The 23726-nt window shown below is 41.9% G+C and overlaps 1 protein-coding gene across 4 annotated transcripts in view; it reads right to left on the reverse strand.

Moving 5' to 3' along the window:
* The window catches only part of TMEM131L (transmembrane 131 like), a 160154-nt gene that overhangs the window by 67616 nt on the left and 68812 nt on the right, over positions 1-23726 (reverse strand). For 3 of the 4 annotated variants that reach the window (XM_079919669.1, XM_079919668.1, XM_079919667.1), the window contains exons 4-7: positions 19852-19920; positions 15490-15613; positions 14042-14158; positions 13082-13192 (exon numbers count right to left, since the gene is read on the reverse strand). In XM_079919669.1, the coding sequence (XP_079775795.1) occupies positions 13082-13192; positions 14042-14158; positions 15490-15613; positions 19852-19920 (421 nt within the window). The remainder of the gene's footprint in view (positions 1-13081; positions 13193-14041; positions 14159-15489; positions 15614-19851; positions 19921-23726) is intronic. The other variant, XM_079919670.1, reaches the window with a different exon arrangement.

The following is a 23726-nucleotide window of genomic DNA, read 5'->3' on the forward strand; positions in this document are numbered from 1 at the left end:
AAACCTACTAAAAGGGAACCAGGGAGAACAAGACAGACTGATGCCAGCCCTAAATTAGATGCTGGTCTATTGGGAGAGCGTCTCCGATGTAAGAGCACCCAATGCAAGGAATAGAAGAAGATTCGGCAGGCCCAGAACTTAGCAGCTGTATCTCTCTTGCCTTGGGAAAAATCACAAGAAAATATCTAGAGGAACACCTAGAGGAAAAAATAGATTTAGACCAAAAAGGAAAGAAAACGGTTTAAAAAAAAAAGAAATAGAAAAAGGAATGCAGCAATTCCAGCAGACAGCAGTAGCTTACAAGCATTAGGGAAAAAGAGACCGGCAAAAGCAGCTGGTTAAACAGCAAGAAACTCATCTAAGCCTCCCTGACAGGAAAAGGGGACAGGAAGAGACCAGCACATCCTGCAGGCAGAACACAGCCTAGAGACAAAGAAGGGCACACGCACAAGCTGGAGGAGACAGCGTGGGGCTCGGGGGCCAGAAGCTACCTGCACTGGGTCCCAAGCTCCCCGAGTGTCAACAGCAGTTCCCCGCCAGGAATCTGCTGCGAACAAGCTCCACCTGAAACAAGCCGGACGAAAAGGGAAAAACCTTCCCAAAGAAGCAGGTTCCAGAAGCCTCTGTGTGCTCCTGGTAAGAGGCAACGGAAACCACACCACAAACAGGTCTCAAAGTCCCCACCCACAGATGTTCCATCCCTTAACAGAGCGGGGACACCACTCAGCACAGGAGTGCCGGAAACAAGGGCTCCCTGCAAAGAGGAGAGGACAGACACACCTGGTGACTGGACTGCCCCACCGCGAGGCTCTGACTCTGAGCACAGACCCGAGAATCCGAGCATCTCGGTGTCACTTCTGAAGAGAGGAGGTGGCTCCTCCCCAAACTCGCCTCCAGACAGACAACCTCTGCCCACAGAGTTTAAGGGCGCAGGTCTTGGCCTCAGAACAACTGGCACGAGCTGAAGCTGAAACCAAGGTGATGGTTTCAGCCTTCCATCCCTCTCTTTGGCAAAGATGAAGTACTGGGAACAATTCTGCCCAAAATTAGTGCCTTGAGGGCTGGGGGGCATGTTTTCCAAATTTGGTGGATGTAAGGTTGATAATCTAATATTCCTGTGTGTCTTGTTAAGATTCTAGACTTGGGCTTCCCTGGTGGCGCAGTGGTTAAGGATCTGCCTGCCAAGGCAGGGGACACGGGTTTGAGCCCTGGTCCAGGAAAATTCCACATGCCGCGGAGCAACTAAGCCCGTGCGCCACAACTATTGAAGCCCGCGTGCCTAGAGCCCGTGCCCCACAGCAAGAGAAGCCACTACAATGACAAGCCCACACACCACCACGAAGAGCAGCCCCCGCTCGCCATGACTAGAGAAAGCCCACATGCAGCAAAGAAGACCCAACACAACCAGAAATAAAATAAAAGAAATAAATAAATTTATTAAAAAAAAAAAAAGATTCTAGACTCAAGCTCCACTTGAAACAAGCAGAGACAAGAGAGACTTAGTGTTGAACTATTGTAATTTCTGAGAAGCCCTGGGGAAGCCACGCACATCCTGGCAGGGGGCTTTACGAGAAGTCCTGGGCGGGGGGCGGGAGGAGTTACCCCAGCTGCACACAGGCATGGAGAAGCTCTCTGGCTAAGACCAAAAAAAAAAAAAAAAAGGAATTAGGGAGGACTTCAAATTCTCTGCATGTTAACTCACAGGCCAACATAATTTGATATGGGACTAGAACCTTGAACTTTCATGTCTTGCCAAGGATTACTTCTCTGAATTTTAAATTTCTCCCTGAGAGTTTCATAATAGGAGAGGGTTTATATACAAAAACTTTTTTACGTGATAAATGCATTTTAGCTATGTGCCAGATACTAGGTTCTAAGCGTTCTACATGTATTCATTTATTCAATAACTATAGCACTCCTATGAGGTAGCGCTATTGTCTGTTTTATAGATAAACTGAGACATGAAAGGGTTAGGTAAACTGGCCAAGACCACGCAGGAAGACTTTTACTCAGGTGGCCTGGTTTTAGAATTCACTTTCTTATTCACTTCACTATACAGTTCTGTGATGGGGCATCCTTATAAGGCTGGGTTGTTTTTTTGTTTTTGTTTTTTTTTTTGAAATATCTTAATTCTGTTATTTGATCCCCTTTCAAAGCTCTGGTAAGCTTTATTGGATACTTGAAAAGAATCTGGGATGGGAAACAGATGAGGATATGAACGTCAGACCTGGGGCATAGTGTGGCTTTGGAGCAGATTACTGATGAATTATTATAATGCATCTCAGAGCTTTCCAGGGGAAAACTCAACTGTGCATCCCAGTGGTCCACAGAGGATCGACAAAGCAGGGCTGGTGCCAGCAGGAGAAAGAACAGGCTCAAGAAGGCAGGAGCACGGCCACGGGAAGTCTGCTCATCTCCGTGCAGAGAGGGAGGGCCATGGGCTTAACAACGGGTAAGCCCAAAGGGTCGAAAGTCCAAAACTGAGGAGCGGTATCAGGAAAGTAAACACTAAACACTAAATACTCCTGATACTCCTGTTCCTTTGCCCCAAGCCTTCCTCTACCCTCAAGGTAGAGGCAGTTGCCTATGAGTGAGCCACAGACAATGACCCTGCACTGCAGGCAGGGTGACAGGGCGGGGGCTATTGGAGGAGTTGGTTTCTTTTCTCCTTCTCTCTATGTCCTGGGTAAGGGTGTCTGTCCTTGATTCAAACATCCCTTCCATAAGAGGAAATGCAGATGGTCAACAGGCACGTGAAAAGATGAATGCTAATCATCAGGGAAATGGAAGTCAAAACCACAATGAGATTATCACCTCACACCTGACAGAATGGCTATCCTCAAAAAGAGCGCAAATAACCAAACGCTGGTGAGCATGTGGAGAAAAGGGAACCCTGTTACACTGGTGGAGGGGATGCAAGTTGGTGCAGCCACTGTGGAAAATAGTATGCAGGTTTCTCAAAAAACTAAAAATAGAACTACCACATCCCAGCAATTCCACTCCTGGGTATATATCCGAAAAATACTCATTTGAAAAGATACATACACCCCAATGTTCATAGCAGTTTTATTTACAATTGTCAAAATATGGAAGCAACCTAACTGTCCAACAACAGATGAATGGATATGGATAAAGAAGATGTGGTGTGTATATATATATATATATATATATATATACACACATATATATATGTATATACATATATATATATATACACACACACAATGGAATACTACTAGCCATGAAGAAGAATGAAATTTGCAACAATATGGATGGACTTGGGGGGTATTACGCTAAGTGAAGTAAGTCAGACAGAGAAAGACAAATACTGTATGATTTCACTTATCTGAAACACAAAACAAACTAGTGAATAAAACAAAAAAGCAGCAGACTCACAGATATAGAGAACAAACTAGTGGTTACCAGTGCGGAAAGGAAAAAGGGGAGGGGCAAGACAGAGGTAGGGGATTAAGAGGCATAAACTATCATGTGTAAAATAAGCTACAAGGGTACACTGTGCAACACAGGGAATAAAGCCGATATTTTATAATAAGTATAAATGGACTATAACCTTTAAAAATTGTGAATCACTATATTGTACACCTGTAACTTATGTAATATTGTACATCAACGATACTTCAACTAAAAAAAAAGTCCCTTCCAATGGGCCACACCACAGTCTACCTGGGGGCCGCGAGTTAGCAACTCGGACCCTCTTACGTCAGCTGACACAGAATGTGGCTTATCAGTCATATAAATTTAGTTTTCTAGCTTCTGATTCTTATAGATCCACCAGTTCAGAACCTGAGGAAGAGAGGTGCTATCTATTTACTGGGCACCTTCAAGTCTTCTAACAAAAGTTTCTGGAATATCCTAATATAGTGAATGTTGGCAGAATTATAATTTCTTGCTTTTTACGGTCATTTATTCAATTCTCAATCATTTATTTACTATGTGTTCTGTGGCGAGGCTCTGTGCTAGGTGATAAGAAAACAAATACTGGTTAGGACACGATTCCTGCTCTTTAAGGAGCTTATAATCTTATCAAAGGAAAACACATACACAGAAACAAAAGCTTTTGCATACTATCCTTGCTAAGACACGGGTCTCTCAGGGCTTTCAGTAAGGAACTAGTCAATTCTCCAGGAGGCAAAAAAGGGACTAAGCAAGTGCTGAGTTAAAAAGAGGGTCCGAGGGTTTCCCTGGTGCCACAGTGGTTAAGAATCTGCCTGCCAATGCAGGGGACACGGGTTCGAGTCCTGGTCCGAGAAGATCCCACATGCCGCAGAGCGACTAAGCCCGGGCACCACAACTACTGAGCCTGCACTCTAGAGCCCGCGAGCCACAACTACTGAGCCCACATGCCACAACTACTGAGCCCACGGACCTAGAGCCCGTGCTCCGCAACAAGAGAAGCCACAGCGATGAGAACCCCAAGCACCCCAACAAAGAATAGCCCCCGCTTGCAGCAACTAGAGAAAGCCTGCACGCAGCAATGAAGACCCAACACAGCCAAAAATAAATAAATTAATTAAAATTTTTTAAAAAAGGAGGGGCCGAGAAACTGTTCTCTCCTGGAACACTATTCTGTCCTGCCCAGAGAGCAGAGATTTGAGAGAAGCAAATGGGGCTGATGGGGGGAGGAGACTCCGCGGGCTGGGGGGATTGGGGGGCAGGGGGAAGCCGAGGAAAGGGGAACACCCCCACCCCTGGGTACCTCCTGCAGCTTCACCAAGCTTCCTTCCTGTCTCCCATTCACCAGCCCTCTATCTCTTCCCAAACTCCCACTCCACTGAATCATTCTCACTGGAGGCTCCAATGAAAAAAAGAAAAAATTTTAAATTTAAGCAATTTCCTTGCTTTAAAAGCTGCATTCAGAGGCAAGTAGGTTAACAGCGTATATTTTCCTAACATACAGTAATAACCCTCCAGAGTTTGACAGACTAACATTTTTGTGTTAAAAAAGGTAACTTTTAGCAGGCAAATAAATGTTATTAAATATGTTATGTTCCCACCCAGATTTGTAGGAATTCTTAGCTATCACACCCAGAAAATCTGTGTATTTCATTTAACTTATCCTGTAAGACATCAGGAGAACAGGGCAGCCACAGCGGCCTTTAACCTTTCCCTGTTTTTATTTTCCATCTCCAGATCCTCGTTCAGACTTCTGAAACTTAATTTGTTACTGAGAAACCTGCCCCTTTCCATTTCTCCTCTGTCGAACTGTGATTGGAAACATTCCTTGTCCTCCTTCCCACACTGAGTTTATAGCTTCCCTTCCAGACCACCGCACTTACTCGGCAGGGATCAACACCTAGGAGGCGAGTCCCCCGACAGAAACATGGGGCACCCTCCCCGAGCCTGGCCGGCACCAGGCTCCATGCAAGCTGGCACCGCAGGCCTCTCCAACACCTGTCCCGGGCGGGCAGGCAGGCACAGGGCCTGACGGCAGCACGCCAAAGCCAGGCTGTGCCAGTCTTAAAAGGGTAGCAACTCCTGGTCTGAAGTGTTATCAGACATCACACACAATCCCCAGAAATAATCTCTCCTTTACACAATCCGGTAACAGGATACTGCAGACACTCTGAAAAGTTCAGAAAGGAGGTGACAAAATATTCTTCCTGGTCACCTATGTTGAGTGTGACTGTGGTCTTGGGGCTTATTTCTAATTTTTCACTTCTCTGGTTTCCTGTGTTTTCTTATAATTACACTGTAATTTTTTATCGTCACAATCTCCTTTTGAGAGAATTCAATACTATGATACTAGGTTAGGACACACAGATCCACTGTTACTTCGTGGGAACTGTGTCGTCGGCTTTCCTCTAATTTAAAACCTCTCTGTGTTTCCCATATTGCCTTATAATTCCACCTTTAACAATAAATATTATTTTACAGTGATTCCAATAATAATAATTTAAGTTCTTTTAACTCTCTGAGACAAGGTTATTGCTATAGTGACCCTATATGCTAGATTCTGAAAGAATGACAATTTCAAATATTGTGTTGTCCAAATAAACCACTGAAACATTCCTCAAATCTCAATGTCTTGGATCCAAAACAACACTAAAGAAAACGTTAAAAAATAAAACTTCTTCTGGGCCTCCTGGTGGCGCAGTGGTTGAGAGTCCGCCTGCCGATGCAGGGGACACGGGTTCGTGCCCTGGTCCAGGAAGATCCCACGTGCTGCGGAGCGGCTGGGCCTGTGAGCCATGGCCGCTGAGCCTGCGCGTCCGGAGCCTGTGCTCCGCAACGGGAGAGGCCACAACAGTGAGAGGCCCGTGTACCGCAAAAAAATAATAATAATAAAAATAAATAAAATTAAAAAATAAAACTTCTTACTTTTTCATGAGCCTAACACAACTCTATTTACATATGACATCCCACCATATACTTTACAGTTACAATCATAGAGTACAGTCTAGCTTATATTCTACTATTCGCTTGTCAGACATTTCTACATAAGCACCATAATTGTAACTTGGAAGAACTACTTAATATTCTACTATGCTGATATATTTAAATTTATCAAATCCTTTTTCGACTGGTGAGGTTTTAGGCTGTTTCTACTCTTTTTGCCGTTATAAAAATGCTGCCAAAAAATTTTTTTTTGCATATACCTTTCCTGGAACATGAATTACAAAGTCAACAATATGAAAATCATTACCTGGGAAAAAATTTAAAGCATACTGAGCCAGGACTGCCAATCCCAGCTCTGTCCTCAACCTCCACCAAGTAACCTAAATTCTAAGACCATTCTACAATTTCTAAAATAAGAATAATTACCACCTGCCCTGGTAGTAAATCTGTTGAAGGTCATCTGGTTGATGTGGTGAAAAGGTGAAGTTAGACAAATCTTAGATATTACGACTGGAGATATGCTATTTGGGGCTCTTAACTTGGGTGCCCACTGACTCATCTACCTATGAAAAACTCTGGGGGCTGCCCTCAATGTACCAAATACTAAGGTGATGCTGAGATTATGAAAATGAAAAAGAAACAGGCCCAGGCCTAGAGAGTCTCATGGAAGAACAGTGGAGGGAGACAGCCCGGGACACTAAATGTTAAAGCAGCTTTGAACCAAGCGTCGTGGGACCAGAGCAGAGACTGGCCTGGGAACCTGGAGAGGAGGTGATATCTGAACTGGGTCTCAAGGGACAGAATTAGAAGTAAAAGTGGAGTCAGAACGGGGGAAAAGCTTATGAAGGGGAGACAGTCTGTACAAAAGGATGGCATGGTCTAGCAGTGACGGGAGGTTTGTGAGGCCAGAGATGAGAAGAGCAGGGTGGTACCCCTGAGGCTGGAGAAGAAGCTGGACCCAGGTGACGAAGGACTTTGTAGGCCACGCTTGGGTGCTTGGGCTGGATCCTGCAAACAACAGGGACCCAGCAGCGTAGTGACCAGGGAAATAACGAATAGTTTTGTTTAAGAAGATATCACCAGCATGCGCAGCAGGTGCACCAGAGGGGAGAAAGCCTGACTGGGGGATAATCCAGGTGCCAAATGATGACAGGACTGCAACAAAAGCAGAGGGACCTCAGATTCTCACTCAAACCCACTGTCACAGTGACATCTTGTCTGCTAGGAACGCTCACTCCATAAACGTCAAAGCAAATGAAAAAGAAGGACTAAATGAAAAGGCAAATTAATTCCTCATGTCTGCCCCCTCCTTCCCCTGAGCAGACACACATGTGCAGCAGAGAGGCTGCAATGCACACCCTCCTCTCACTGAACTCAGCCCCTGCTAGAGAACTCCTGGCCAGCAGGAATTTAGACAGAAGACTAATCACACAAACACTCTCGGCTTCAGCAGAAGAGTGAGCCACTTAATCCAGTTCGACTGAGCAGGAAAAATGCAAAAGTAAGATATGGATGGGCACAAACAAAAAGGACTGGAATGAGCTCATACTACAAAAAAACTGAGATAACCCAACGATTTTTTCACGGGCACCCTAGTTTATTTCACAAGAGGGACACATTTTTTTTTGTTATTCCAAAAAAACAAACTGAGGTCTTGAACCAAGTACAATCTCTATGACATTATAAATAGTCACACTCTTTTTCCCCCATCCATAGAAATAAGATCAAATAAAATGGACATATTTCATCTGACCATTTTCCCTAAATGTATGCTCTTTCAGAAAAGGAGGATGAAATATAAAACAATGCCCTTTTCAGGGGGCTTTAGTAAAGTTATACTCTGTGACCTGGGGTTGGGCTCTGTCCTGGGGCTTTACAGGTGTTCATTTAGCAATCCAACGAGAGACAGTGAGCTCAGTGGAAGGAGCACAGGCTTGGAAAAAGACAGACAGCGGGAGGAAACTGGCTTTTGACCCTCATGGAAGTACTTAATTTTTCCTCCAGTTTGTATCCCTAAAATAAATCCATGGGTTTTTTTACTAGCATTATTTAAATTTGATTTTGTCATAGCTAACTGAATCTTTTAGCAGCTCAGGAGACAAGACCAAGTGTTGCCACAGTCCCTCTGTGTGAGGTATCATGCGGTAAGCTGCAAGGGTAAGTGAGCCAAAGTGTTCTGATTACATAACTTTCTAGTTGCTACCTTAGGAAGCAATTTTAAGTATGTGTGAGCAAAGGCCAGTGACAATCCCTGTATCTGAAAGACTCAAGACATATTCATTTCTGCCTAAACCTTCTCGCTCTTTAGCTTTCTACCAGATGCACTTTCCAGCTCTGTTCTGGAGAAGATTCAGTCATGAGCACTCCTTCCCCCACCCTCCTTCCCCGTTGAGAGAAGAGACCTCTTGAACTCAGCACCCACCCCAGATTATGGGTTCTGGACCACGGGCAAAAGGTAGACAAAAACACGGGACAGAAAGAATATCAAAATAAAGATACTCCTTTCTGGAAAAGGACAGCCGGCAACCTTACAGCCACTTAAAACACAACTTGAACGCATTTTATGTGTGCAGTTTAAATGCGAAAATATTATAGTCAGGATTTTTTCTGAGGAATGCCATAATTATTTCTTAAGTCTAAATTTTGTAGGTTTTTGTTTTTGTTTCTAGGTGTAGTAAGCCTTGAAAAAAAGACTTTAAAGTTTCTTTTTCTGAATCACTGTAAAAATGAAAGAAATTTAAACAATTGCCTTTTAAGAAATATTTTTTGATATTTAGACCTCTCAATACTGGGTTCCAACAAAAGATCAGTCAAAAAAATTGAGTTTTACCTTCAAACTCTGAAATGTATTCTACATTGTCACATCATAAGAGCAGGGACACTGTGCTGTGTTCACTGCCCTTTCACTTCCTGGAACATTCAAGAAATGATACCTAATAACTAACTGTTGACTGACTGATGGGGGGAGCTATGCTCAACAGGGGCAGCCTTAGACAGTGACTTGACTAAACTCATAGATCCCAGTATAAATGAAAATGGAGAGAATCTACCATTGGGAACAGAGCTGAAGCTGAGACAGTCAAGGAGAACGCCGAGACACTCCAATGGGGGAAGAACTGTCTTTTCAACAAATGGCACTGGGATTACTGGAAATGCATACGAAAAGAATGAACTTGGATCCCGAGCTCACACTATACACTAAAATGAAGTAAAAATGGGTCACAGACCTCACTACAAGAGATGAACTATAAAACTCAGAAGAAAACACAGGAGTAAATCTTTACAACCTTGGACCTTGTTAGATTTGACAATAAAAGCATAAGCGACCAAATAAAAAATAGGTGAACTGGACTTCATCGAAATTAAAAATAAAAAGACAACCTAAAGAACGGGAGAAAAATACATACAAACCATGTACCTGATGAAAGTCTACTATCTAGAATATATAAAGAACACTTACATCTCAACAATAAAAAGACAAATAACCCAATTAAAAAATGGGCAAAGGATCTGAATAGACATTTCTCCAAAGAAGATACAAAACTTATCAAAACACTCAACATCATTAGTGATTAAGGAAACGCAAATAAAACGCAAATAAAAACCACATGAGGTATCACTTCACACCCACTAGGATGGCTATAAAAAACAAAACAACAACAAAAAAACAGAAAATAACACGCCTTGGCAAAGTCGCAGAGAACTGGAATCCTCATATATTGCTGGTGAGATTGTAAAATGATAACACTTTAGAAAACAGTTTGACAATTCCTCAAAATGTGAGACATAGAATTACCACATGACCCAGCAAAATTCCACCCTTACATACACACCCAAGAGAACAGAAGACATACGCCCACACAAACTTGTCCATGAATGTTCACAGCGACATTATTCATAATAGCCAAAAAAACTAAAACAAATCCAAAAAATGAAACCAATTGATAAATGTTTAAACAGAATGTGGTATATGCCTATACAATATATCATTTGGCAATAAAAAGGCAGGAAAAACTGATAACATGGATGAAACTTGAAAACACTATGCTAAGGGAAAGAAGCCAATCACAAAAGACCACACAATTCATTTACATGAAATGTCCAAAATAGACAGATCTATAGAGACAGAAAATAGAGTAACAGTTGCCAGGGACTAAGGCAAAGAAAATGTTCTAAAATTAGACTGTGAGAGAGTGGTGACTGCTGCACAACTCTGTGAGGATACTAACAGCCAGCGGGGGTATAGGGTGAATTTTGTTGCATGTGAATCATATCTCGATAAAGCTGCTAAATATAGATAAAAATGCAAAAAAGGAAAAAAGAAACAAAACAGAGTTTCGTACCAGCTAAAGCAGATACAAGAAAAGCCAAGTCACCGCCGTGGTAGGGGGAGCTGGCCAAAACTCGACTCAGCCCAAGCTCGTGGGCCCCTCCAACGGCAGGCCCCGGGCTGGGCCGGGAGGATATGGAAAGCCAAGTCAGGTGGCCCCCGCTTTCGTGGGTCTTAAATTCCACGAGTGAAAGAGAGAGTGGCTAAGTAAACACACTATGTGGGCGTGGGATTATTTCACCGGATACGAGTCCTAAGGGGGAAGGAAGTCAGTTGTACTGCGGGCCAACCGAGGTCTGGAACTGAATGGGAGAGACAGCAAGATCCTTGGAGAACTCAAGATGAGAGAGGAAGGATGAAGTGAGGGTTAACTGTGAGAAAAGCTGGGGGAGGGGCGTCTGGGGAAATGGCAGGCACAGAGGTCCAGGGGCAGGAGGGGAAGAGGCAGTGTGAGCAGCAGAGGGAGGGAGGCGTGGGAAGGACGGCGCCAGACCGCGCAAGGCCTTCCAGCCACACGAAGGGTTCCGTTTAAGTCCTAAATCCTACGGGAATGCACGGAGAGCAGGTGACTGACGAGGTCCAACTTGCATTTTGGGGAAGAGGACTTGAAAGGGCTGAAGCAGCCGCTGGTAGACCAGTTAAGGGGCTGCTACAGTGGCCCAGATGAGGATGGCCTGGATGTGGGGCAGGGCAGAGGGCACCACGGCAAGGACGGGATCTGCCAGGAAGAGCGGATGGCAGGCACGCTCTCATCACACCAAGGCCTCTGAGGCCCTTAATTCCACGTATCCTTAAATTAACAGCATTAACTAAGGTAATCTGAACACCCGCCTCGGTTTCAATGCTTTTATCACCACTAACATGGCACCAGGCACTCAAAGCTCTCAGTCACCAGAGAAACCTGGCCATTCCCAGCTGCCCTCCCTCTCCCCCCGCTGAAGGACAGCCCCAAGATAAGGCTGAAAGTGCTCACAGGAAAAGCCCTCGCTGTCAGCACATGCAAATTAAACTCTCTCTAGGCCTTCCAAGCCCTTACAAAATGCAGGTCAGATCACAGCAGTCTCCAGCCTAAAACCTTTCAATACAGTCCCACTGGTTTTAGAACTTAAACCAAATCCAAATTTACAAATAAAAAGAAATCTTCCTTAAAATCCTGAGGAAGGGCTATTCCATTTTATTAAAAAATGGAAATAGTATGTTAAATCCCTAAGAATGACCTATTGGGTGGCAAAGCACCCAGACATTACATTACAGGTAAATTAATTTTGCTTCTCTCTCCACTGGAATGAGAGCTCCATGGAGACAGAGGTGCCAGACTCATGCCTGGCCCAGAGCAGAGGCGCAGTGAAACTGATGGTGAAGGAAAGCCTGGTTACCATGACCTAGAAGAAGTCCGAGCAGTGGGCTTTAGTTATTCATTAAAAAGAAAGGGTAGGGCTTCCCTGGTGGCGCAGTGGTTGAGAGTCCGCCTGCCGATGCAGGGGACACGGGTTTGTGCCCCGGTCCGGGAAGATCCCACATGACGCGGAGCAGCTGAGCCCGTGAGCCATGGCCGCTGAGCCTGCGCGTCCGGAGCCTGTGCTCCGCAACGGGAGAGGCCACAACAGTGAGAGGCCCGTGTACCGAAAAAAAAAAAAAAACAAAGAAAGGGTAGGTAAGGTGGTAAGCTTCACAATATGTTGGGTCAAGTGCTTTTGGAATTTCAACAGTTATCCACAGTTGCAGGGAAATATAAATAATCGAAGGGAAAAAACGGCCAACCCTATAAGCGATTAATGAAATACGCATTAAAAGAATTTTAAGGTTCCATTATATACCTACTAAGACATTGAAAACATTTCTCTCCCCTGAGCCACACCCAGGCAGGACTCATGGTAGGAGGGCGGGGAGAGGGAAAGACGCTTGCAGGAATGTCATTACCAGTGACCAGGGAGGGTCTGGCTCCCTGAAAAGCACCCTGGCGAGATTAACAAGCCCTATAAACCGGTTGGTAGTCTTTAACTACAGAATCCTCTTTACAAAATACACCCCAAGGAAACACGTACTCCAAAGGAGAAATAAAGAAACCTGTAAAATATGTACACGGCCTAATGGTAAAAATAATGAAAAACTGGACACCCTGCAAATGACCAACAACAGGACTAAGCAAACTATGGAATATCAACACCGTCGACTATACAGCCGTTAAAAAGAAGTATACGGATTTCACTGACACTTTACATACATACATTATCTCCATATGTACCAGGATTCTTTCCAAAAGCGGAACATGTTAAAATCCCACTTCTGACTAGGTAAAAAGGTCTGTCTGTACTCTGTGTAAGACACATAAATGTAGAGGCTACAAAGTTTGGTATTTATCAGCATTCAAAATAAATGTCCTACGAAAATCACCTGTGTTTGTGAAAGCTGAACGCTCTGGACCTGTGGAAGCAGAAAGTAAGCATTTGGTAGCTGTTTTACGGACCCTTCTGCAGAGATTCTGCGAGTGCCAATGCCAGATACCTGCAGGGGAAAAAAAAAAAAATCTATTACTTTTGAAACACATTTGACATCATGCTGAAATACCTTTCCAAAGGAAATCTGTGTTCGTCAACTTGGCCGTCAAGACTATTAATCCAATTATTATATTTATCTTCGTCCCCAAAAAACAAAAATGCAACAAAAGTTGCTGTACTTAAGCTGAATGTTCCTCAATGCGGCAAATCTCTTCAGAAATAGACAACTTTTCTGATATGGGACCACGAGTTACATGAAATCCTGTAAGAATTAGCCACCAAAGTGACAGATCTTGGCACTTAAAAGAAAGATGTCACAGATACCGCTTAAGATAAAGATTCCTGACTATTTCTGTGACCAACAACAAAATGACTTCTCTCACTCACTCCCCAGTGCTTTGCCAGAATAGGGAGCTCCCTGGGAACGGGCCCCCAAGCATGCAGTCCGTGTCCCCAGAGCAGAAACAGTCCTGAGCCCGGGAGAGGAGGAAGCAAAACCCCCAGGGGCCGCCCTCACAAGCTTCCTATCCCTGGACTGCTGGAGATGAGCGTCGTGAGTTTTGAAACCCCATTATATTTTATACTAGAAAACCGTCGGATAGATTTCTCTGTTTTGTTCTGATACCCTTTCGAGATCCAAGGTGCATTCCAGCCGTGCACTTTGCACGAAAGATGGCCACCTGGCCCGTGAGGCAGAGGAAGGAGGAGGGCTGGTTAGCTGGACATCAACTAAGCAGCCTTATACTTGAATGACATAAACTAGGTGGCAACATTTCCAAAAGGCTTTTCTTTAACACCCAAACTCCTTCATTACGTCAACAGCCAAATTATATGACCAACAGAAAAAGCTACTTACGTGATAAGAAAGAACTCCATGTGAGGAGGTATTAATAAATAAAGAACTTTCAATGCTTCCTTCTTCAGTAGGTAAGAAAATAATTCTGAAGGACGTTTTCCCCATTGCTGGAATTACCTGAAAGAAAGCTACCTCATTAGCCACTTGGAATGGCCCCTCTTTGACAAATTGTCTTTCACAGACTTTCTTCTTGACAATTCCTGTTAACAGATATTTGCGTATTCTTGCACCCTTGATTTATGCATATCATGAATCCCCGAGAGTGTCCAAACAGATCAATATCCAACAATCTAAGAGAAAATATCAAAGAACACACCGCGGACTTAGGGCAAGACAGCTTTCACCCCTAGTGGAGCCACGTGCCTCATACCTTTCCTTTATCCTCCTCTTCCTCCCCCATGTGTTCAAGGGCCTGTGTCTAACACACTTCCACCTCCACTTAAGTAAAGACAACCACCGGTGTACCGACATGTTGCTACTTAGTAAAAGTCAGGGACGGCGTTTATCTGGATGGACTGTCATGATCAAACTACTGGGCTCCCCCTTACTCCACTTCCTGAGTCCCAGTATTAAAAAATAATGGGGATAGTAAGGAAAATAAACTCTAGTAGTAACCTGGATCTTCATTAAAAGTTAAAGACCTTTTAAAAGTTTAAAAATTAAAGTTAAATTGAATTAGTAAAATTAAGACTATTAGGGACTTCCCTGATGGTCCGCTGGTAAAGAATCCGCCTTCCAATGCAGGGGACGCGGGTTCAATCCCCGGTCAGGGAACTAAGATCCCACATGCCGCGGGGCAACTAATCCCACGCACCACAACTACTGAGCCCACGCATCACAACCAGAGGGAAGCCCGCGCTCCGCAACAAAAAGCCCGTGCACCACGACGAAGAGCCCGCTTGCCACGATGAAGACCTGACGCAGCCAAAAAAGTAAATAATTTTTTAAAAAATTAAATTAAATTAAAACTATTAGAAGATCAGGGTTTTGAGCTCTGTGTTATGGTGCATATTAGCTTCACAAGGAACCACCCACCCCCCTTATGCCTGTATTTAGAAAAGCGTCCTAACCATCCTAGCACGCTCGCCAGGTGAAGAGATCACCACTGTAAACTTGTACTAGTTACTAAATGCTTCAGCACTGGTAGTCACTACGAGACAAGTAATATTAAGGTTCTTTAAGTATGAGAAAGTCGTATTGAATACACACGCATTACTACCTAGTTTAAATTCGTTAAACTTTTTTTTTCCCACATAATCAAGAGCCACCAAAATTATGAATCTGAACAACTGAAAAAATAAATGCTAAAGCAAACACATCGAAGGAAAGCGTCTGGGTAGCAGAAAAAGGGGAGACAGGCAACAGAAAGTGAACAAGCTACAGGCAAAGAAAGCAAGAAAAGCTGGCAGCCCGCCACAGCACAGCTTCCAAGACGCGTCCACACTCACCCTGCAGTGAACGGGAGGCACATGGAAATGTCCCGCAGCTGTAAACACGGAATTCACCACGACCTCGCTCTCCCTGCTAGGGTTATACGCATAGAGAATCTTTGCTGCAGGGTGTCCCAGGAACCTAGGAGGGGAACAAGGAAAAAACGCAAGGGATTGTATGGTTATAAACAAAATCATCCATCCATCCATCCATATATACACTCTAAACCCAGAAAGCTGCTGAACTTCATTACAAAGTTAAAAGCAACAATCCTATTGTTAATAAAGCATTCTATCCACAACAGTCAAAAAATTTTTTAATCCTTTCTTTTACAAGACACTCACGCCAACCCACAGTAGCACCCCAACTGATTTTTGTATTAGAAGAATTCAACCCATCGAGGCCATTGAATGCTTCCAAATAAACACCTAGGGGGAAACTAGGTATCTGTCTGACGTGGGTCTCTAATGCAAATGGAAATATGTTTAGATAAGAAACTGTACTCATAGAAAGAGCCGATCTTCTTAGGGTTCATTTTCTGAGTAATACATTTAAAGATACTTTTGGGGGGAATGGATTTCAGCTGGCAAAGGGACTGTGTTAAGTCTTATAAAAGAAAACTTAATTGTTAAACACCATTCTTCCGAGAAAAATGAAGGCTCTGCAGCACTTTCTAGCTTTGGCTGGTATCCATTTAAAGCATGAGTCTTTCAGAAAACTCTAATGAAAGCTCTGGCTCCTCCATCCACAAACATGCACACAAAAGTGTTATACATACTTTCAAAACTTTCCATGACCCTCAGAGTTAAGAATCTCTGCTCTTCAGCAAATACCCTAACTAATGGAAACCTTGATGTTGAATCTTTTCCGCAGGGCTCTCCATCTGCAAGGTGGGCTCTGACAAAGGAACTTCAAGAGGAAAGGGGCCAGTTTCTAGCCCTGCTGCCTGGAGCTACCCGCAATGTTCCCTCGAATCCTTTACTCTGATTGCTACTACCCAATACCAAATTCACTCCAGTTAAACCGTGTTGTGATAAATAGAGAGCCAGCAAAAATTTCACTTAAGTCATCTTTCCAGTTTTAACACCCTCAGTGGCAGAGGCCCAAATAAACGGTTCTCTTTAGTATGGCCTAGAAGTGAAACTATATTCTAAATACAGGAAAAAAAATCATCTACATTATGTTTGTGTTTTTCTGATTTTGTTCCAATTTCTCTTATATTAAAAACTAGGGGTTCAGGGTTTCCCTGGTGGCGCAGTGGTTGACAGTCCGCCTGCCGATGCGGAGGACGCGGGTTCGTACCCCGGTCCGGGAGGGTCCCGCGTGCCGCGGAGCGGCTGGACCCGTGGGCCGTGGCCACTGGGCCTGCGCGTCTGGAGCCTGTGCTCCGCGGCGGGAGAGGCCGCAGCCGTGGGAGGCCCGCTGTACCGCAGAAAACAACAACAACAACAAAAAAAAACTAGGGGTTCACAGTTGAATATTAAAAAAAAAACATGTGCTTTAGGAAAAATTAAGTGCATGCTGTTTCTCTTATATACAATAGAATTTCCAAAATACTGTATTAGTGTCATCAAATCCTTGGAATTTTTCTTTCAGCTTTTCCTTCTACTTTTAATCACAAGTCTTAGTTGGAGACTCAGTATGTCCAATATGTATTTTAAAAGTCCTTAACAGCCAGTTACAAATAAAATACAATAAGTGTGATTAAAACGTTGATTTTTTTTTTTAGAGTGTTCTTAAATAAAACAACTAAAAATTTTTTATACTATCATAGCACCTCAGAAAGCCCTGTGTCAGGAGTACTAGGCTCACATCTGCCTTTTCCCTCAATTAAATTAAATAAATAAGAACTTCCATGATTTTAGGTTTTACGTGAATAATATGAATCAATCAGCAGTTATTAATACTTATCCTCAAAGCTTTTGTTTCCTTCACATAATTGGAATACAAGATTTTTAGTTTCAAAGGATACAAACGTCTCCCCGAGAAACACCTTAAAAAATAAGACCACAAAACTGCAATGTAACAGAGCCCAGTGGCTGTGTCCACCAGAAACCTCACCAGACCTAACAGAGAATGCTGGCTGAAACCTAGTCACCACAGTACTATTTTTATCCTATTTTTTTTTAATTCTAATTTTAAAAGTGTTATGAGGATAAGAATTTCCTTCACTAGTGACAACTGGAAGATACTCTATTAATTTAATACTACAAAAGAATGATTAAAATTTCTTATGAATGATTAGCACGTTTAATCTCAGGACCAGCAGAATATTAACCCTTAACATAAACCCTAAGAAGTAGGCAGGGGGCAACTGAATAACATGATCCTGATTCTGCATCCTAGAGGGAAACCAGAACTCTGAGAAGGAATGAGGTTTGCTCAAGGTCAACGCCAAAATAAACAATAGCAAAACCTGACCTAGGGCAGTGAAGAAACGAGAACTCTCTGGTTAAAATGTATATCTAATGCCTATGGATTAGACCGTTTGTTAGATGCAAGGTAAAACTTGACTAATTTTTTTAAAGTGTTCTGATTTAGGCTATATTTTGTTATTATTGAGTTTTTTTTTTAACTTCAGCAAAAATAATTTATTCCCATAACCATATCCTGGATCTCAATTATGAGAAAAATAGCATGGTACATGCTGGCTTAGAAATCAAAAGATTTACTCTGTCACTTCCAGTAAAATGACCTTGGGAAAACTGCATTACTTCTCAGCAACAAATATATGAGCATTTGTAGTACATGCTCCAATACAGAGATATTTGGAAATGATTCTCTCTCTTAGACAACACCTACCTCCAATATCCTTCCAGGATTGCGGTTAAGACTCAACTCACAAGAGACAAGCTTGTACTTTAAGAACTATAAACTACTACATAAACAAAACTGAATTATCCAAAGGTGATTCAAGTCTAAAACTCAGTAACCTTTTCAAATCAAGAACTTTAAACATTCCTTTTCAACATGCTTCCGGCTATTAGAACCAGAAATTGATGTGCAGAGCTAATTAACATACACAGATAATACATACATACATCCAATCATGTGCACTGACGACTGTAGGATATTTTTATATTACTGAAGAGTAAATATACTATGGACAGCCAGTGTCCCATGAACTGGAATTGTTATCCTAATCTAAGTGTATTTACTACTAGCCATCTTGTTATATCTACCAATCTGTAACATACACTTTAAAGTAGGTTCTGCACTGAAATTTCTTTTTACAATACTTTTGACAAAAGCAAAGTGAACTCAGAATTTGAAATCAGTGAGGTTTGATTATAAAACCTCATTCTTTACCTAAGAATAAAAATATAAAAATTCAAAAACAAAAAAGTAGGCGCCTAGACTCTTGTAAAATCAGCAAGCTCCCTTCGCGCTTTTATCACTTCTTCCTTTTACAGACTCTCCTTAAAAAGCTCAACAATGTGCTTTTAAATTTAAAATTCATTATTCTTCATGGCAGCTCTGATATTTTGATGATCAGAAGGAAATGGAAAGAAGGAAACCAGATGAATAAAGGAGAGCACGCCAGGAGACCACCACTAACTCACCCCAGATGCTCTCCTAGCACCATGGTTATTTCACTCACATAACTTTTCTTGTAACTGAAAAAAGTTCTTCATAAAACTGAAGTGACGTTCCAGGCTGCTGAAACAAGCAGAGTTTTTAATCCTGAAACACTCTTTTACTTCCACCTCGAAATTCTACTAACGTGAAATTACATCTACTCAGTGCAGCAAAATTCTGCGTCCAGGGAGTCTTAACACTTCATTACAACCAACATGAGTCCTGAAGTTCCCTCCTGAGCACAGCTTCACCCTTCTCTTCCTTAATTTCTCTGAGTTCCCAGATCAGTCCCTCAACCGACACTCAGAGCACATCCCCTTCATCTCATGGTTCTCAACAAGATGTACTACAAGGAATTACAGCTTCCATGCTGTCTTCCCCACTTAACTTGTTTCCAAAGCCTCAATCATAGTAACTAATGTATGTACAATTTTGAATCCCAAAGCATAAGGAGCAGTAAAAACTGAGTGAATAAGTGAATCTAATTTTAAAAATTCAGAAACCATCAATATGTAGAGTTTTTCGTTATAAAATAACCTGCTTTGTTTCAGAAAAACAAGGACTTACTATCGACTTAAATTATACGGTACATTCATTAAAAACTAAAGAAAGGGCTAAAACAACTCTTACACTCTCCTTTTCACAAAAATGTTCCTTTTAACAAGTTCTAGGATCAATCTCTCTTGATATTATCTATATATTTAAAATATATTTAACATCATACATATACATAAGAGATATCCTGAAAGCAAAGAGTGTAAATACTAAATTACTAAAAATTATAAAGAGAAGATACTTACTGAACTCCAAAATCTAGAACTGATGGCTGAAAATGTAAAGCTTTTCCACTAAATAGCTTGTCTGAGAAGCTAAAAAAGACAAGACAAGACAGATTAATTTTTGTTGTACTTTTAAAATTTGAATGCTGAGTTAAGAGGATATACTTAGGCCGATAGCTCTCATAAGATATAATTTTACTCCCTTATAAAGGAGTCGGAACTAGATTTTAAATGTTAAAGCTGAATTATCTGAAGCCTAATATAATTCTACAGCTGCAAAAATTTAAGATACTCTTAGATTATGGTTAGTATAACTTCATACCAAATATATAGATTCTATAAGCATTCAGATAAAAAATGGAGATAGATTTAATTTTTAATAGGCTTCATTTCTGGGCGAATTCAGGAAACATATCTATTTTCACAAACCCCAAATCAAGAAAAGACACACAAGGGCGGGAGCTGAGGGTAAGGGGTTGCAGAGGGAGGCAGCTTCGGCCTCCACATTCGTTAGACAAGTTGTAACAGGGAAAGGATCAGGAGCACAGCCAGGGTTGCTCCCAAAGGCTGAAACCATCACCAGGTCTGTATTTTTAAGATTAACAATCAAATAAAATCTCATACAGCAGGTCATATTTTCAGCAGTTGTTAATCATTACTATGATTTCATTTTCCTTCAGAACCAAAAGCCAGAAATTAAAATACTAAAAAACATATAAAGACATTAAAAAATAAGCTATAACAATATATATACATACTTAAAGACTTAAAATACAAAATATATGTAAAAATATATATAAATATAAAATATATACACGTGTGTGTATCAAGAAAGTATTAACTGTCATATGACATTTCTTTTAAGAAATTCTTTTTTTAAAAAAAAAAACAGTAGGTCCTTGTTGGTTATCTACTTTAAATATAGTAGTGTATACTTGTCAACCCCAAACTCCCAATCTATCCCTCCTCCCCCATCCCTCTCCCCTGGTAACCATAAATTCATTCTCTAAGTCTGTGAGTCTGTTTTGGTTTTGTAAATCAGTTCATTTGTATCTTTTTTTTTTTTTTTTAGATTCCCCATATAAGCGATATATTTGTCTTTCTCTGTCTTACTTCACTTAGTGTCACAGGACATTTTAAAAGCCATGTACTCCAAAAATACTTAACTGGAGAAGCTCCTAAATGTAGCATGCATAACTGTTTTCAGAGACTCAAGTAAGTTTTCCAAAATACAATCTTTCCATGTTCTCCTCCCGCAAAGTAGCCCTCCAGCAAGTACAGTCCAGAGGCTGGTCCAGGAATAGACATTTGAGTTTGAAACTTGCCGGCCCACAGAAACGCTATAACCTTCAGCAAGCCCCTCTCCCATTTTTCTTGAAGGTGCAAACAATACAGAGAACCCCTTCCAAGATCCTCATCTCATAGGAAGAATCCTGGTTGCAATCTCTTCTTCCTCTCTCCACTTTTCTGTCTCTGTGTAAGCTTCCCTTCCCCCATCCCCTCTCCTAAGAATCCTTTCTCTGTTATCTCTTATCTGTATCTCCTTTATTCTACCTCAGCATCAACTGTATTAATAATAAAGGTGACCTCAGTGTCCATCTGCCAACCTCCTCCCTCGTGTCCAGCTCGGGCAGGTGAGAGGTATGCTATTTACTGGTCTCTCTCAAGCCCCAAAAGGCCAGTAGTAACTCCATGACTTGCTTGCAAAAAACGGCCACAAACACACACCCAGTTGCCTCCAGAAATGTTTTAAAGAGCCACAGGAGGCGACATAAAGAGTTGTCAACATCAGACACACCGCAGTCACCCCCACTCCAGACAGAGATGGTCAGGGCTCAGCATTCCAGAAGGAAAAGAAAACAGGCAACTTCACATGCCAAGAATGATCTTAGAAAAGTCAGGCTACTGTATTAGTAAAAAGTAAAATAACTAATGAGAGTCTTCTTCCTGCCTTGGGTACTGAAAGTGGATTTATCATCAGATTTCACACACAACTTCTGAATGAAGACGAGGTTTTGGAGGATTTAAGTAATTCACCCAAGATCACATAGTCACTAAGAGGCACAGCCAAAATTCCAATGCAGATCTGTCTATCCAGGTCAGAAACCTGAACCCTGCATGGAGTTCAAGTCCATCCAAGTTCACATGACCTACCCAAGGAACCGAGGCAGTGTCACCTGCCAGGACAGGGGCAGGGCTTCAGAGCTGAGACCCAAAGCCGTCACTTAACTTCTCAAAAGTCCCAGCCTTAGTATCTGTAACATGAAAATAACAACGGTATCCACCTTATAGTTATCATGAGGTTAAAATGAAATAATAATGCCTTTGCTACACGCCTGGCACATAGTTAAGTGCAATAAATATTAGATCGTGTTACTAAGAGGATGACTGTCATCTAACAGCAAAAGCAATGAGAACAGATGGAGAGGCCAACTGAGCGTGGAGTCAGAGCTGACCTCAGGATTTAGAAGTCCCAAATGGGGTAGTAGTAATTATCTCTGAATAGAACAAGTGAAATATAAACCTGGGCTGTCTCACACCATAACAGAGTTTTCTAAAACCCACGAGCAGGAAGTTTTTCATACCCAGTGAAAATCAGACATTTAAGCAGTATGGCAGAAACTTCAAAGAAACTATTTTTTGACCTCACAATGGAGAAATAAAACCATGTCAGTATTTTTTCCTAAAAGTCACAGAACAGATTTATCTTTCTCATTTGGTCAGTTTCAGCTCACTTGACTTTACAATCTGGAAACCAGATCAAGTTGTACAAGGAGATTTAACATCACTATATGAGTTAAAAAGTTAGTTCCCATAGATAAAACCATTTTAGACACAGGTACTGACCTGGAAGGATCTCACGCACATACCTATGACCTCGAGTATTAAAGACTGACGGGGGAAAAAAGCAGCAAACTGCCAAAATTTAGTCAACCATGGACATCAACAATTATCCTCAAATATCAGTGCTAGCTAGGAAATCATACTGTGCTTAAAGATGCCAAAGTTTTCATTTCTAAATCGACAACATCAAAGAAATAACTTAAGCCTCAAGAGCTTCAGAAATAAAAGATACACTGTCTTCCCTTTCCTTTTTCTCTCAAAAATCAGCATTACCCTCTTCACATCTGTACCCTTAACAATACGGATGATTCTTTTATGTGGAAGTCCACCTGGCCTCTGGTACTCTTAGGAGTCCCCACATCTGCCATAAAATAAAGGCATGCATCTTGTAAAACTAAATTATAAATTCATGCCATGTATTTCTAACTCTCACCCTTTCCCCATCTGCAAGATGATTACAAGGAAAAGCCCTTTATTAAAAGAGAAAAATAAGAGCGAGCCTGTTCTGCTTCTACAGCAGGAACGAGGCACAGAAATAAGACATAAAATTGACAGCAAACTGAGGCGAGGCACTCTTGTTATATGGACCCCATCCCATGCCCACTTATTCTGAAGATGCCCTCCTCCTGCAAAGAGTCGCGCCTTCCCTCAGCTTCAGGACATGTGGACAAGGAATTCCACACATGCTTTTTTGAAAGAATACCTTTGCTTAAGATTACCTGACTTTTTTATCTTCTTTCTCTCTCTTTTTTTTAACTTTGGCCATTTTTTTTCTCTGTATATAAAACAAAGAAACACAGTTCGAAAAAGTGGCTAGTAAGAGGAAAGAAATTTCACTAGAAATGAGAAGACCTTGGGTCAGGTCCCAGCCAGGAGCTCCCACGTGACACAGGCTTGGTCTCCTCTTCAGAAAATCGAGGGGGCTGGGCTGGATGATGCCAAGATCCTTAGAAAAGCACTCGGATGCCCAGTCCTCCTTCCTAGGAAAATTAAATCGATCTGCGAATATCAGACACACCCTTTAAGAAAATTCAATCCAGTAACTTGGATAT

This window comes from Stenella coeruleoalba (assembly GCF_951394435.1).
Source record: "Stenella coeruleoalba genome assembly, chromosome: 4".
NCBI lineage: Eukaryota > Metazoa > Chordata > Mammalia > Artiodactyla > Delphinidae > Stenella > Stenella coeruleoalba.